General features: G+C 39.5%; 1 protein-coding gene across 2 annotated transcripts in view; it reads right to left on the bottom strand.

Annotated features, from left to right (window-relative positions):
* Positions 1-17,226, bottom strand: part of UNC79 (unc-79 homolog, NALCN channel complex subunit) — a 108,760-nt gene that overhangs the window by 78,378 nt on the left and 13,156 nt on the right. For both annotated transcript variants that reach the window (XM_059474170.1, XM_059474171.1), the window contains exons 4-13: positions 15,529-15,699; positions 12,714-12,806; positions 11,019-11,074; positions 10,269-10,398; positions 8,668-8,732; positions 6,791-6,879; positions 5,564-5,604; positions 4,308-4,336; positions 3,020-3,246; positions 1,590-1,761 (exon numbers count right to left, since the gene is read on the bottom strand). In XM_059474170.1, the coding sequence (XP_059330153.1) occupies positions 1,590-1,761; positions 3,020-3,246; positions 4,308-4,336; positions 5,564-5,604; positions 6,791-6,879; positions 8,668-8,732; positions 10,269-10,398; positions 11,019-11,074; positions 12,714-12,806; positions 15,529-15,699 (1,073 nt within the window). The remainder of the gene's footprint in view (positions 1-1,589; positions 1,762-3,019; positions 3,247-4,307; positions 4,337-5,563; positions 5,605-6,790; positions 6,880-8,667; positions 8,733-10,268; positions 10,399-11,018; positions 11,075-12,713; positions 12,807-15,528; positions 15,700-17,226) is intronic.

Below are 17,226 nucleotides of genomic sequence, written 5' to 3'. Positions count from 1 at the left end.
CTTTAGCCACCAAACAGCTCCTTTAGCCACCAAACAGCTCATTGTCATTTCCTAGTGAAAACTGCACCCTCAGCACTTGGCAACCTGAAACTGGTGACCACTGCCTGGCAGCACGTGAACAACAGAGCAATGTTTGTGTCATATCTGGAGAAAAAACTGACAGATCTCCTTCCCAGAGAAACCAGAACCCATTGGTTTTTCCTCCATGATTTTTCTTGAGCTGAGGCAGCTATCAACCCTCTTGTCAATTCAAAGTAAAGTCTTCTACTTTATTGCAGGTTGAAGCTCAGGTGTTTTCTTCCTTGTGCTTGGCTCAGCTGAGCATTAACTCAAAGGCAGTATCAGCTGGCAGCCTTTTTAAAAGGAACTCTTGACTCCTTATCCAGTTTCTCCATGAAAGATAGTAATTTTATGGAGGAAAACAGCAACCCAAGATTTCTCACAACCTGTGAGGTCATCTCTGTCAATAGCCACTACAGAGAGACCAAGAGATTTTAGAGGAATAGAATGGAGGCAGTGAGTTCTTCCTCCCTACCACACAAAGATACACTTTGAATGTCAGGGATGAGGCATGTACAGTGAAACATGACCTGCTCTGTTTGCACTTAATTCTACTTCTGGAAATATAGACCTTTAGTCTTTATAAAACATTATTTAATACAGAATAAATGTACATGGCACAATAAAAAAAAAAAAAAAAAAAGAGACGTCTTTACTTCTAAAACAACGTTAAAGATATCAGCAGAATATAAAGTTTATTCATGTAGTTCCTTGAAACTGCAGAGCAGCTCTTTTGGCAGTATGGAACTCCACACCTACCACCCTGCCATCCAGAGATCCTACCTCTGTTTAGACAATGGATGAGGGTCCTGCTATTTGCTCACCTGTCACTGGGTGACTGAAGAGAGAGCCTGAGAGGAAAGGTGCCTTGGAAAGAGCCTGAGGAAAAGAATTCTCCTTAAGGAGAACTGCAGAATGCAGTTTCTGAGGATCTGTGAGGCTGCAGCCTGGCCTGCTCATGACCTAGCCAGGAGCAATCCTGTGCTGTTTTGGAATAATCTCTGGTAGCTGCTGTAGGGGTAGAACACAGAGCTTCATTCTGTCATTCACATCAGGTGAATGGAGTAGACTGACTGACACAACTTGATCAAGCTGACTGCAGGAAGGAACAACATCCCACTAAGAATCCTCCTGCCTATTCAGAGGTAAGAGAGAAAGCTCTGTTTCCAGAAAGTGATATTGAAAACTGGAAGGGGGAAAATGAATTTTTAGGGGACTGCCTTTTAAAATTTAAAAAATGCCGCTCACCAGGGGGCACTTGTGAACAGAAGAAAACAGAACTCAATTAAAAAACAGAGTGAATAATTCTGTTATATACTTTCTAGCAGACTCAGAGACAGTCAGCAGCTCCACCCAAACTAGTTATGAAATCTCCAAGTCTGACAGCTTCACAGGAAAAATTCTTGCTTACAATTCAGAGTATGTCTCCAATTAAAGCCAAGAAGTGTCGGAAAAAATAGAGGCAAAACAGACTTCAGAAAGTAAAGGGGAGGCAACCACGAACAGAGAAGAAAGCAAGAATTTCTTACCAAGAACCATATTCCAAACTGGCTCAGGAGGCGTTGGTCATGCTTGTCATCATCTTTATTATCAAAGTCTGTGTTGTCCAGGGAGTGATGGGAAGAGGAGAGGCCCATCTGCCTCCTTCGGTTGAGTTCATGCTCCCTCTGCTCTGCATGAAACTCTGCTTCTTTCAGCAAGCTGTAAAACAAACCTGTGGTCAGTGAATGCACCTTTCCTGCAGTGGATACAGGTATCTAACCAAGAGTAACTAGATGTTAAACCATATCATGTCATCACTTTCCTGAAACAAAGTAACATCAAATTCTAGGATTCCAGGCTGCCTTCCTCATCAGGACAACACTCACAGCATCACAGAATAATGAGGTTGGAAGCGTCCTCTAAAATCATCGAGTCCAACCTATGCCTAACACCTCAACTAGTCTCTAGCATCAAGTGCCATGTCTGGTCTTTTTCTAAACACATCCAGAAATGGTGATTCTACCACCTCCCTGGGAAGAGCATTCCAGTACTTTATTCTTTTGGTGAAAAATTTTTTCCTAATATCCAACCTATATCTTCCCTGATGTAGCTTGAGACTGTGTCCTCCTGTTCTGTCAGTTGCTGCCTGGTGGAAGAGACCAACTCTCACCTGCCTACAACCTCCCTTCAGGAAGTCGTAGAGAACAATAAGTTCATCTCTAAGCCTCCTCTTCTCCAGGCTAAACAACCCCAACTCCTTCAAACATTCCTTGTAGGACTTGTGCTCCAAGCCCCTCACCAGCCTTGTTGCCTCCCTCTGGACGCGCTCGAGCATCTCAATGTCCTTCCCAAACTGAGGGGCCCAGAACTGGACACAGCACTCAAGGTGTGCCCTCACCAGTGCCAAGTACAGGGGAAGAATGACCTCCCTGCTCCTGCTGGCCACACAATTCCTGACACAGGCCAGGATGCCATTGGCCTTCTTGGCCACCAAGGCACACTGCTGGCTCATATTCAATATGTCTGCTCCCCAATTATCACAGTGAAACTAAAATCCACCTGTGCACAAGATCTGCAGGCTCCCCAATTATCCCAGTGAAACTAAAATCCACCTGTGCACAAGATCTGCAGGCAATATGGACACCAAGGCCTGATCCTGCCTCATGTACCTATGGCTCACAGTACCTGATGAGAGCCTCCATGGTGCACACGAGCTGCAATATGGACACCCAGGCCTGGTCCTGCTCACACAAGTTACCTGATGACAGCCTCCACAGTGCACACGAGCTGCAATATGGACACCCAGGCCTGGTCCTGCTCACACACGTTACCTGATGACAGCCTCCACAGTGCACACGAGCTGCAATATGGACACCCAGGCCTGGTCCTGCTCACACACGTTACCTGATGACAGCCTCCACAGTGCACACGAGCTGCAATATGGACACCCAGGCCTGGTCCTGCTCACACACGTTACCTGATGACAGCCTCCACGGTGCACACGAGCTCCTCGGCGCCGCACTCGCGGGTGTTGATGGGGGGCGGCGAGGTCTGGTACAGGTGGGTCTCCGCGGCCGCCCCCAGCTCGCTGTGGTGGTTGGAGTGGCACCTCTTGCAGTAGCGCACGGGCCGGTTGCCGTGGCGGCCGCAGCAGCCCGCCGAGAAGCACGTGACAACCGCTCTTCTGACGTGGGAGCTGCAGTTCTGGGAAACAACAAAGGGTTTGTCAGGCCACAGGTTATCGGGAAAAGGAACCGAAAACAGGGATGAGAGCCAGCACCAGGGAGCTGGCTCAAGTGCTGGCAATTTCCAAAATCACTCTGTCTAAGCACAACTGTGTGCAACCTCCTGATGCCAAACATCACTGACCTTCCAGAAATACAAGCTCAGGACTAAATGCTGAGCCTGGACTTAAATGTCACAGTTGCTCCTCTTCTGAAACACCAAACTGACATTTAAATCATCAACCTAAACCTCCTGACTCGGAGCAACCTCTAAATTTCACAGTAGTTCTTTTAACACCTGCTTATGCTTCAGAAGGTCTTTTTAAGTTACAGGTAGCAACAGTTAGATCCTTAGGAGTGCAAAAAAATGGTGCCACCATGCCACAGTTTATGCTATGTAAGGATCTGCCTTATCACAGGAAACTGTACAAGCCTTTGAAATAAGCACCTGAAATTTCTGCCACCTAGTAATCCAGCCCAACAGAGAAGTTTTCTTTGCCACATGAGAACTGGAATATGTTGTACACTGTATCCTTTGCTATAAAAGCCTTATCAAAACACATTCGCTGATATGTACCGCAAGCAGATTCTTTTTGTCAGCAACCTTTTCAGAGCCAAGCACTAAAGATTTTCAGTCCACATATTTTTAAAAATACACACTTTACAGTTTGATTTTTGCCCAATTTAGGATCAATCCAAGACTTCAAGGACCTGAGAAGATATATAAACTCTTAAATTTAAAATTCATCTCTTGTTCTATCCTCTTCATATAGCAGAGTTATAGAACACAAACAGAGCTCAACTGCATAACTGGATTGCTTTACTAATTGCCACTTAAACTAAAACCTACAACTCAAATCAACATTGTCAGTTTTAACAAAAAGAAACCTGCTGCTGAATTTTTCTATCCACCAAAAAATGCATTCATGGATAAATTGTGAGATTTTGGAATGGTACAAAGAAGAATGCACTATACAATGATGGAATGACATTACACACAACATCAAATCATGCCCCATCACACAAATGGCTGAATCTTACCTTCTTCTGACATATAGCAGAAATTTCAGCTGTAAGGGGAAGGCATACAAAACATGAACACAAAGTGACGATCTTTGTGGTTTACTACGGCAGCCAGGGGAAAATGGACATCCTGCAAGGAAGTCTCTGGGCTAAACTTGTGTTTCCAGGTACCACTGAAACCCCTAAGCCTGCATAAGTGAGGACATTGTACACTTAAGCCTATGGCTATTTCTACTTTGAAATACAACAGCCTTGGTGCATTACGTGTGGTGTGCTCTGCAACCCCTCCACCTTCTGCTTATGCTCCTGCCCCTCAGGCAGACTTGTAAAAGCACACCTTGCACACACAACTGTGGCATGATGTAGGAGACATGGCTCAGGTGGGCCTACACTGCTTGTGAAAGCTCTTGGCATAAAAACACAGTGAATATGGATGAACAATGCCAAAGCAGCCACTATGTCTGGCCCATAATTTCAGAATGAAATGTTTGCAGATTCAACCTGTAAGCAGTAGCTATTTGATCTGTTGCCCTAGCAACATATGATTCAGTAAGTTTAAGGGGCTGATTAAGAAGATGTGCTTCCCTTAAGTAAATAAAACATTCTTTATGGGTAACATTTCAACTAAAAGCAGACAGCAAGAAAATCTCAACTGCTTAAGAATTTTCAGTTTGCAAAGCAAAGAGAGAGGCAGTGTCTTCATTCTATCCCTGGAAGGGTTATTTCAGATAATATGCTGACCAGTCTGTCAACATGCTTTGTCTGCATTCTAGTAGATAACAAAATATCAGGTTTTCTCACTGACCAAAGAACAATGATTGGATCAATGACTGGATCACCAAAAAATATTTTATGTCCTTTCCTGATATCCTTTGCACTCTCGTGTTACAGATTTTCAGCAGCTTTTAAGGCTTTCAAATCAGACCCAGGTTACTGGAAGATTTTTGCCCCATTTTTTGGACAGCACTGAGGGACACAAGTACTTTTCAAAAACTTGGCTCTGATTGTGAATGTGTCAAGATTTGAAAATCTGTTCAATTGTTTCTGTTTCCTCATACATAGAGAGTTGCATAGTATTTCAGATAGAGGATTAGCCAATTTTTCATAGTACCTTAAGGACATTAAGCAGTATTAAATACAAACTACTTTAAATTAAAAAAAAGGCAACACTTTTGAACAGAATGCAGCAGTTCAAGTAATGCAGTATGGAGAAATATCAGCATAGTTCTGTACAATTAGGATCAGTTTGTACCTACCCTTAAAATATCTCTTACCTTGTGGCAGAAGAACATCAATCAACCATTCACTGTGATCCCTGTAAAATGTATATATAATTAGCTTTCTTTTTATACATATATATATATATACATGAATTTATTTTTGTACAGAGGAAATTTAGATAAATCAATGTGGTAGGAATGCCATTATTCTGAAGCTGCTTTTTTTCAAATGCAATTTTATAAATTGCAGACTGCTTTCCATAACATCTCTTGGTTGTGCTGTCTTACCATAAATTACCACTTTGATTATGTTGGTCACCATGTTCAAGGTTTTCAAAATTACTTTTGAGATCTAAATTTATCAAATTAAAAGAGAGTGTCCTCTGAAAGTCTGACAGCTAAGAAATGGTAGTGAAGAATAGCAGATGAATGTAGAAAAGAAACCAAGGTACCAGTATTGTTTTCTTTGTGTGTCCTTAGAAGCCATGCTTCTACCAAATTGAATTACTTTTTCCTGCTTTAGTCAATTACTTTTTCCTGCTTTACCTCAATGATGACTTAAAAACCTAAGGTGAGATGTAATTGCTTTTCCCACAGCCAGTATGATTTACAGTTGTCTGAAACTGAGGAGAAAAACACTCCTTTAGGTTCTGAACTACCTGTAACCTTGTCCATTTGAAGTAAGGACAGGCACTGACTCTAAGTATCAGTAAACTTTGTATATTAATGCGAATCAAAGTAGCAATTGAAAGGTAAAAAAGACAACCAAAAACGAAAACAAAGTGAGGTTATTTTATTTCAGGGTACATTTATACCAAGTACTGGCCAATCCTGGATCAAATTCTTTGATCTCTGCTGCTCCATGGTATATCTTAGAGACTAATCTGAAATATATGTTACAAAACATTAGTGAAAGCTCTGTAAAAGAACTTTCACTGGAATGTTTGGTTTTAAATGACAACTAATGGCTGAGGATAAAAAATGTTTTATAAGCATAATGATGTTTCATGAGCATTAATGAGATTTCCCTATCATAGTCAATACATCCCACAGTACCTATTTTTTCAGAGATACAAAATTTAAAGCTCTGTTTAAAGGTAGGTGCAAATGCTGATCATGTAAATATCTGTAGTCCTTATTCATATTGAGTGGCAGTGTGCTCCATACATTTCAACAGGTTTACCTATACGAATTATATGCAAATCATACTCCAAAAAGGCAAAACTCCAAAATTATGAAGTCTGACAATATTTATAATTTTCCAGCTCTTGGTTAACCTACCCTGCAATTCTTTGGCTGCATTCTTCACAAAGATATAGGGGAGGTGGCTTATCACCCAAAGCCACAGACAGGGATGGGTCAATGCACATCTGAAACACGGAGAAGGAAAAGGATTAACAGCTCTGTTCATTGAAGCTTGCTGAAAAAGTACAATATTTTAATGCTACAACATAAAATGTAACACAGCTTTGATATGTGTTAAGAGCATTTAGTAATGAAAGAAAATACTCAGCATGTGGTGTACTCTCAAACTATTTCTAACAAAGATAGGGATCTGAGAGCCTGTAAAAAATAGGACATATTGCGGTACCAATATTATCACTTTCTGAAAGATAAGTACGTTTTGTTATATACTCACATCACATATTCACTATACACTGCTACTATTTTGTCCCTAAAAAGACAGCACTTAGAGGATACATTGTTTAGGACAAGGTAATGGAAAGGTCTAGATTTTTCTATCTCAAAAATGCCTCTTCCAGCAAAATCTAATTTTCAGTCGTCACAGTTTTCAATATAGAGCACAACTGCAGTGACAGAACAAAGACTCACAGTTCCCTTGGCAACATAGGTCCAGACTTTGTCTTGCATTAGCTTTTATCCCTCCACATAAGTCAATTACAGAAAACAGTTACAGTTAAGAGCCAGTTCCATACACATTCGTTCAAGTGTTTTGTACTACAAAGGAAACACTGAATGGTAGTATATATACCCTACATCTTAACCACTCTGATCACTCTTACTCCACTGGAGTGCAAGATTTTATAAAGACAAATATCTCTTTAAATGTCAGTTTCTCATCTTTGTTAACTAAATCATCTACTTAGGACACAACAGGCTGCATTTTTCTGAGTGATGACTGATCAAAACTGGTTCTGTCAAAATTAGGCTAACAGATCAATCAAAAATATGCGGGTACTTAATCTGCAAAGCTTGAAACTGTACTTTTTTAATATTTTATTCTATTGTGTTATTAGCCTGAATCTAGTGACCACCACAACATGAAGCACCTTTCAACATTTTTTCTGTGAGAGAGGAATCATTGAGAATGACTGGAGTGGGCAGGAAGGTGGTCCCTTGCAGGACTTTCGAGGTAAGTGCCATCACTATGTCCTAGCACAGCCTGTGGGAAAAGCTCACAGCAGAACTCTTTGACTAAAGAAATTATATTAGTATACAAATCGATGCCAGGAAATTTGGTTGTACCTACATATTTAACTAGATACAAATTAATTAATCAGTACACCTAACTGCAGTATATTCTGGACTTGGGCTGCTGTTCTTGCCTCTGCTATCAAATTGCTCTGTGAGCCTGGTCAAAGCTTTTTCATTTTTACTATGCCTGTAAACAGTAAAGATACAATTTACCTTCCTCAAAGAGGGCTGCAGAAAAGGTAACCAAAGCTTTGTTGCTATTTGCTTTAGGACACATTCCAAGCAAAGGATCATAACCAAAGTAGGTGCATTGTATGAGCTCAATCAAGATACCAAGGTGAACATGTACCTACAGAAACTGAAGCAGTTTCCTGTATACAGTAATATTTGTGCTCATATTTTTACACATATATGTGCGTGTTCAGGAAAACATTTACATGGCTTAGCCAGGAGCCAGCTTAAAATTTTATAAAGTACTCTACAACCATCACTATGTTTAATTTCAAGATTTCCCACAGTAGTTTCAGGAAAAACCTCATCTTGCTTGAGGCAGGCAAAGAATATATTCCCAAAGGTGTGCCCCCCTTGGTGCCAACAGGCTTTGCTGCTCCCTTAGCACCTGCTTTGGTCACCTGCACACCACCACAGCTCATGACTGAGGTAAAAGTACAACCTCCCCTGTCCCAGAGAGCCAGGTCTGGCCCCTGAAGGAAGAGCAGTACCTTCACAGCAGGTTTGTTAATCGCATTATGGCATTCAATGTGCTGGCAGTGAATAGGATTCCAGGCTGCAAAACGAAAACATGGCTGATTAATAAATGAGAAGAGATATTTATATTCTTTCTGTCTAGCAGTCTCAATTGAGAACAAGAGCCTCTTGTACTAAGTACTATACAAATATGAGTATGATACAAATAGCCATTCCTCATGAAGCTCAGTAATTACAATAAACAACCTTGAATATACCTGCCTGACTTATTTACAGTATAATTAAATGAGCCATGGATTCAGTAAGAAAATGAAAAAAGTAAGACAGACATTCCTGTTGCAGACTCAGTCTCACCAGCATCTTGAAATAATTGACTATCCTTCCACTCCAGAAGCAAAATGGTTGGAGTAGCTGAGTAAATTCAGTTACTTTCCCAGACAAAATGAAAACACAGCTGGGACAAAGGAAAAATAGTCCAGTGACAGAAGGAGCCTTGGCTGTGTAATGACAAGAAGTAAACAACAAAGGGATGCTCAAACGGCATCACTTGGATGCTCTACAGGATGCCCCTAGGTCAAAATACCATGCAAATGCAGATAATACTCATCACATTCTGGGGTATATAAACAAAAAACTTACAAATAAGGGAAAAAGCCCAGTCTATCCAGTACTAGTAACAGCTCAAAAAGAATACTACCATAATTAGTTTACAGACCTGCTTGCGTGGAAAAAGTGATGCAGAGCAGCACATGAAGAATTTTTTTTTTCTAAATAGTCAAGAAAATTTATCAACCCTTCAATGGAAGGTTTTGGAACAGATCAGACAAATTCTACCGGGAACATTCAGGCTGCACTTGAGTTGGTCTAGGGGTCTTCTAGGATTTCTTCCAACCCTTCATTTTCATGTCACATTTAAAATGTCACATTCTGGTCCAGGAATTTTAAAAGTGAACAAAATCTATGTCATATGACAGAGATTGTTTGAAACAGGTTGAGACAGACAGGCAGGAAAAGCAATGAGTTGCTGCTGGACAGTCACCCCTGTAGCAGCACTATCCCATCAGTATCTCCTGGCAGTCTGGCAGACAGAGGACTTTGTACCATGAACCTACTCCAGCTGCACTCCTGACTTTGTCCCCCATTTTCATCCTATAACCAATCTTGAGAATTTATCCATTGTACTAACTGCACCTGACATCATATGACTTTTTTTGACAGTAACAGGCAGATAAGAAGTCTTAGCAACAGCAGCAGTGTTAGCAGCTGACACAACAAAAGCAACCAAAGCAATAATTGAAAGGAACATAAACCAGATCTGTTGGGAGGCCCAGGCAGCAGTTTCACAGGCTATTTGTTACAAACATGATAGTTATTTCTTCTCCTATTCAGGTTTAGTTAATATTGTGATGAAGACAACATATTTACTAGCTATGAGCTGAGTTTCTATTTTTCATGACATGTTTTGAAAATGCAGATAAATGGATATTGCATATTGTTATGAATATACAATTTATCAAACAAAAAGCATCAAATACATCATAGAACTGTAAAAATGTGACTTTAACACTTCTCATAATTTATTTATTTTGGCCTATACAAAACCAGCTGCACTGACCTGTGTACTGAAGTCCTCTGTACTCACTGATTGCCCCAGGGGGTTTTAAATTGGGCCAATAGTGAAATAACATTTGTACTGCTGGAGGTTTAACTTGAGATGGTCCATAGGCTATTACATATAGCAAATCCTAAGGAAAGACATGGACAAAATGTTCATTTTTGCAAGGTAACACACCGCAATTCAATATATTGCACTTCTGTTCAAAGACAGCTGAACACACAAAATTAACACATTTCATGCCCCAACTTCCTTTGTATGCTCTTAGAGACAGATTAGATGACCAACTTGAATGCTTCTGAGTTTGATCAGAGCATGCAACAGCAACCACCCATCCCGCAGAGCACTACCAGAGCAAAATGAATTCTCTGTGTAGTCATGGAGCAAAGAGGTGAAATACAGATAAATCAACCAGATTCAGAGCAGACTCAGACAACAATACTCACAAATAGGTCTCATAAAAGTCCAGTCCCACATGAACTGAGAAGCTTGCTCATTATTAAAATTTCCATCACTGGAGCCACAACCACATAGTACTTAGGAAACAGAGCTCATTTCTATAAAACACGGAACTGCCTCTGTAAACTAAAAATTAGAGTGACCTTCCTCTCCATAATCCAGAGGGAAGACTGGATATAAAGATCATTTACAATTTCTTGGCATACAGTCAGTTCAATTTCCAAGCCATCTGGTTTTTATTACTACCCAAGTACAGTCATTTCCACAAAGTATATATGATCATAAACTTACTTTCCATACTTCTTGCTTATATTTCATGAGACATTCCAATAATTGGCAGTGATACACTGAGAGAGAAAAGACAGTATAGACTTAACATGGACATGAAAACTCAGGCTACAGAAGCTACATAATCAGCTGATTGGCTTTGCTTTGTCCATCCAGAACTCTATGCCTCATTCAAATATTTTTATTTTAAAGGGCTTGCTAAAGAACCAATTCCCCAAGAGTCATCACAAAATATAAGAAACCGAATATTAGTAACTTCTTTCTGACAAAAATGCAGGAAGATGATTACCATGAGGGTACAGATTTTTGCACAGCAATGGAGATCTTTTTCAAACACATCCAGCTGAAAAATACCTGCTGATTCACTAGAACTTTGTCCCTGTGTCACAGTGTAAATGGGTATCTTGTCATTCACCTTGAGGCAGCAATGGAAGTCACATTAACAATAGATCATTCCCACATATACAAAAGGCTATAGGAGCCACTCTGTATCAAACAAACATGAGAGCCAAGTGAACCACTTTACACGTCTGACTTCCCAAAAACCACAGGGCAACTTGTTCTCTGACACAGTTTGAACACAGAAATCACAGAAAAACAAAGACAGAACATTTAATGAAAGAAAACCTGACTTTTGCAAGCAGCTTTTAGAAATGGTGTTCTGCTTTTATTTACCTGTGTGAACCAAGTTAGGCTGATGTGACACTCCTCACACAATGCAGTGTGGGGCTCCTCCACACACACCATCTACCCATCCACACAAGACAGGAGATAGTTGACAGCTGATGATCATGCAATGTAACAGCTCACTGGGGTTAAATATTGTTTCAACTTGGTTATGTGATCCCAATGGTTAAACAGGGACTGCCTTGTTGGAGAATTTTGCTCAGAAATGGCTTAAAAGGCAGCTGTGAGGAGCAAATTCTCACAATCTGTTTCTGTAAACAGCTAAGTTCTCAAGCCTGTCTTCAATAACATGGAGGCCTTGAGAACTTTCATATCAGGGTGAGAACACAAATCTTGGTTTCAATAACAAACCACAGGTATTGAAAACAAAAGGAGGGGTTGGTGTGTAATCTGTGACCTATGATGAGCTCGAATTTTGTAATATGTATAAGCTTAATTAACACCACTATAAAAGTGTGTGAGTGAGATCAATAAATTGGAGTTCGATGCTGATCAATAAAGATGGGTCGTCTCCCTTCACTTCAATACTGCCTCACTTTTGTTTAGATACTCCTAATTACATTTAACTTCATTATAGTTCCATTAAGCCTGCAGCCAGAATTACCTGCCTTCTTTAGAAAAACAGTACCAGTTGTGAATTCAGTGATATTTGAATCATAGTATAAGACAGTTACAATGAATTTCTGTAGTCAAGGTAAGTGGTATTTGTCTCCAACATTGACATTATGTATATCAGTACTTTATTCTGATGTCAAACGTGAGTAGATCAGGGTCTCCAATCCTGGACCAAATCCTATTTCTCCATCACAAAGAGATCTCTTATCTACATAAGGATTATTTCCAGAATGATGTTCACAAATCTCAGTTTTGACTAAAAGAAAGAATTTTCATACTGTGCTGGAAAACGACACAGTTTTTTCCCATAATGAAAACTTTTCTGATTGCATTTGACAATACTTCCTGACTGATAGTTTCAGAATGAAAGATACCATGTTGCATGTTTACACATACCTGGGTTTGATGTGTACTGCATTGCAATCATCAGCATTGATGATGCAGACAGATTGACATGTGCTGGAACACCTTCTCGTTTTGAAGATCCCACTTAAAAGAAAGGAAAAAATAAATAAATTTTCTATTGTAATAGGAAAATCAGGTGAGAATAGCATGTAACTGATTCCAGCTCATGCAGATAAAATTCCTAAGGTGCCAGGTCATGAAAATCAATTAAAAAAAAAAAAAAAGTGGAAGAGAAAGATGCCTAAGCATTGATCTACAGAGCATAGACGTGCTCCTGGTTTTCTAGATCAGTGTGACTTCATCCCTAAAACTGCATCAACCAGTTGCCTTCTCAGGCCCTCTCCTTCAAAACCCCCAGGCTGGTCAAAATAACATCACTTGTACAGCCAGGTGCACCTAGCCCTTGGATTGTAGGATCTGCTGAGAGCTCAAGTTGTAGCTGCAGACCAGAAACATCAGTCCCATGGTTATGTGAACTGTCCTGAGATAATGATGAACAGCAGCACTGACTGTCTTTTACCTCAGTATCTTATACCTCACACAGGAAGTGGCTGGAGTTCCTCCTGGTCTCCCATGAAGTGGTCACCATTAAATGGCATATATTTGGAAAAACCCTGCAGAACTTTCACATGGCAACATGGCTTTGAAGGCAAGCTCCTACACAGAGATGTCACAAGTATCTTTCCACCCTCACAGCACTTCCCCAAGCCTGGCTGCCAGGACCCAAATACCAAGCATTTGGGATAGAAGCACAGAACTGTAGCTACCAGCTCAGCGAGCTGTTTTCATCCCTCCCATCTGGCTCTCCAACTGCTTAGACAATCTCTTGCATCCTCCCTTTTGGTCTGAATCAGAACTAAAGGCTAAGGGAAGGAAAGGTTCTGCACTTGCCTTGCAAAGGAGCATATAATTCCCAGCAGGGAAAGACAAGGAGACTAATTAAAAGAACACTCAAATAGAAATGATGGAGAGAAGAGAGAAAATGGAGAATTTCTCCCTTTCTGTTCTCCACATGACCCAAGATTACTATAGATCTCTTCACTGCACTCCATTCATTTATTTTTTAATGTTATCCACACAAATAATTGCCCCCAAAGTATTACACAAAGGTGTATTTTTATGTATTTAAATTGAAAAATACTCAGCAGCTCTAACTGGGCAATTAAATATAGCCATCAGCAAAAAAGTAGGACACAGTACTAGATTAGTAAATTTAAAAAGCAGCAGACTGGTTTCATACAGAAATCTCACGAAAACACATAGAGAAGAAAGCCAGCATGACAAATGCAAATGCAAGGATGCAATCTCTATCAGGGGCAGTTGGGGAACAGCATCTATTTAAGTAAACCAAGCATTCGACTCAACCAGTTATTCTGAGGTATAGTTCTGTAGATCTGAGCACAGACAGGATAAGTCACCATCTTCAGCTGTTCTTTAACAGGTTACAGCAGTGGGAAAAAGAGTTGTTTAATGCAAAATTCTGTTCTTAACACAGAGGACTTATTGCACATTCGTAGGAAATATATCTTAGCACTTTTGATTTGCACACTGTCATTAAATGTGTTAAAATTAATAGAGAAAACCTCATTAGGATATACTAAAAATTAATATTTTACATGAGAAAACTGAGGTCCAGGAGAGTTAGAGGACTCTTCCAAGATCATTGACTGGTCAGAAAATACCCATGATAAATTTGTATTCAATTTTAATCTCAAAACACTGGACTATACTTCTTTCAGCATCTTCTGCATGCTTAAATGACATTAGTCTTGACCTTTGTATAAAAGTTGTTCACATTTTTCCACAAAGATTGGGAATATAGAGGTAAGGAAGAGACATTCTCACAAAATCACAGAATGGTTGATGTTAAAAGGTGCCTCTGGAGACCATCTTGGCCAATCCCTCTGCTCAAAGGCACTAGAGCAGACATCCAGGGCAAATTGTGTTTTGAGCATCTGCTAGGATGGAGAATCTGCAACTGCTCTGGAAAGCTGTTCCAGCGTTTGGTCACACACAGTAAAAGGCTTGTTGGTTAAAAGTGACCTAATATTGACCCTAATGATTCTCTCTGCAGAAAATGGTTACATTTCTCATTACTGGTAAGTCCCATCAAGCTTTTTGTCAGGTACATGGACAAGCATTCAGAACATGCCTAAAGATCCACACTGAGCAGGGAATATGATGCTAAGTAACCACGTGACATCTTCGTAGAGGGGAAGTAAAAAGAAAGAGGAGGAAAAAAGGCAGGGACCATGAGATTCAGTCCTAACTTCTATGCTTAGGAGGCACTGCAGGCACAGTCATTTAGTATAGAACTTAGAAAGTGACAAGAAGACAGAGAAGGAGAAAACCAGAAATTCACCACAACATCATCACATTGAGAAAAATCATACTCATACATCCAGATATAGTCCAGATGCAAAAATTATGCATGCTGCTATTGCATCTATTATTTCAGGAGCAGTTTGCCCATTGATTCTGTATTCACAACTCCCACTGCTGGCACTGAAAGTTCTAGGAGTCTGAAAACAGTGATTTCTTAAACAAACATCACATTTTAAAGGAAGGAAGAATTCACACCAAAACACAGTGCAATAAATAAATAAAAATTATAGAGCGATTTCACTTTGAAAATAGTCACATTATTTAATATTTGTAAGGAGGTTGATGGAAGGAAGGAAATTATTTTATATTTGTAAGGAGGTTGATGTTCCATTACAATTCTACGATACACCAAATTTTGACTTGTACAGTCTGATACTGTTATGTGCCAAGACAAAACAATACTAGAATGAGTTCTACTTACATATAGCCATAGGCAGAAAAGATGTGCTGAGATACTCTATAATATCCTTGTGCAGAAATGGAGGAAAGGTGGCTAATGTTGAAATCATTGTATAGGGTAAAGTACTCAAAATATCATCACTGAGAAAAGGAAGTAAGCATGTAGTAGTGTAAAAAATTGATTGGCCAAGATCTGTTGAATAAAATGAAAGAAATATAGAATCATTACAATGAAAATGTAATTATGACTATGTACTTTCTATGTACAAAACTAAAATAATTAATTATATTTTAATTCCAGCTTTCCTCTCAAAGTAATTTGGAAAGATAATCACTGTAGACAAGTGAATTCACCCTCAATTTTTAAGCCCCTCCTAAACAGAGGGAAACACCTGTTGAACATTACTCCAAAGAGTCTGAAGGGAATATGAAAGCTACAGCCTATAAAATACTCAGTTAAAATCAGTGTTGATATTAATAATATGGTAATTATCATTTGAGAGCTTGAATTTAAGTAGAGAGGTTACTAGAATCAGAATTTGAAATGTACATTGTACTGAAGGCCAGATTTTGCAAAAATCATTCTAGTCTTTATCAGTCATAATAAAATAAGAACTTCATCTTAATTACCCTCAAGAATTCTGCAAAATACCTCACATATATTGACTACAGGAAGTGTCATTGCATTTTTCAAACCACACATGATTAAACTACAGATCTTGATTTCCAGGGAAACCGCTGAGGCTAAAAGTGGCCAGAGCTTAAAAGGACAGGAATATTTATCAAGATTTTCTGTACTTATTCTAATTAAACATATTGTAACTCTTTGGAAAGGATATTTAATAACTGTGCAACATTTTAAGATGCAAAGGGAAGGGATAGTTTATTGTGTATCTGGGCTTTGTGGAATAATCTTTATTCTCTCTCCCAAATGAGAAAGTGAGCTGGTGCCCATAACCCTCTGATAAAGGTTACAGCACTCAGTAAAGCCTGAGTATGAACATTTCTCCTGCATTTGTTAATTATTCCCCAGCCTTAAGATACATCACACAGGCCTTCAGTCTCAGCTGTGCAACTGGTGTGACTTCAAACTGTCTCTGTAAAGCACAGAGAGATCTGTAGCTGTAAACATCCTGGGTCACAGCAAAAATTAAAAGTGGCAGCCCATTTCAGTGGTTCTGGCCAGCCTTCCATGCAAGAGTCTAATGAGACCCTCAGTGCTACAGACCGCTCCTCCTGCAATACAAATCCACCGCTCCTCCTGCAATACAAATCCACCAGCTAAATCCACTCTTTTACTACCTGATCAGGCCAAAGCTCAGGATTGCCTTGCACAGCAGCTGTACTTACCCAAACAACACGGATTGTTCTGATAAAAAAATATATATTTATTTTAATCAATTACTAAGCTGAGGAAGAAATAAACAACAAGTTGTACTGCAAAATTTGATTCTTCACACACAAAACTATACAAAACAGCAAGCCATCTCCCCTTGCCCCAGGCATGAGTCAACCAAATTATTCCTGGCACATATTTATCTAAAATGTTCTTAAAAACCTGCAAGAAGTTCACTCCTTCTCCTGTCAATTCATCCTAATGCTTAATCATCCTTATCATTAAAAAAATCTTTTTCATAAAAAAAATTTCCATTGCTGTTATTTAAGTGTGTAACTTCTTATCCCGATCAACTCTAACCCCAAATAGATTGGTTAAGTTTAT

This window comes from Ammospiza nelsoni, chromosome 6 (assembly GCF_027579445.1).
Source record: "Ammospiza nelsoni isolate bAmmNel1 chromosome 6, bAmmNel1.pri, whole genome shotgun sequence".
Classification (NCBI taxonomy): domain Eukaryota; kingdom Metazoa; phylum Chordata; class Aves; order Passeriformes; family Passerellidae; genus Ammospiza; species Ammospiza nelsoni.
This window is presented reverse-complemented; position numbering and strand designations above follow the sequence as displayed.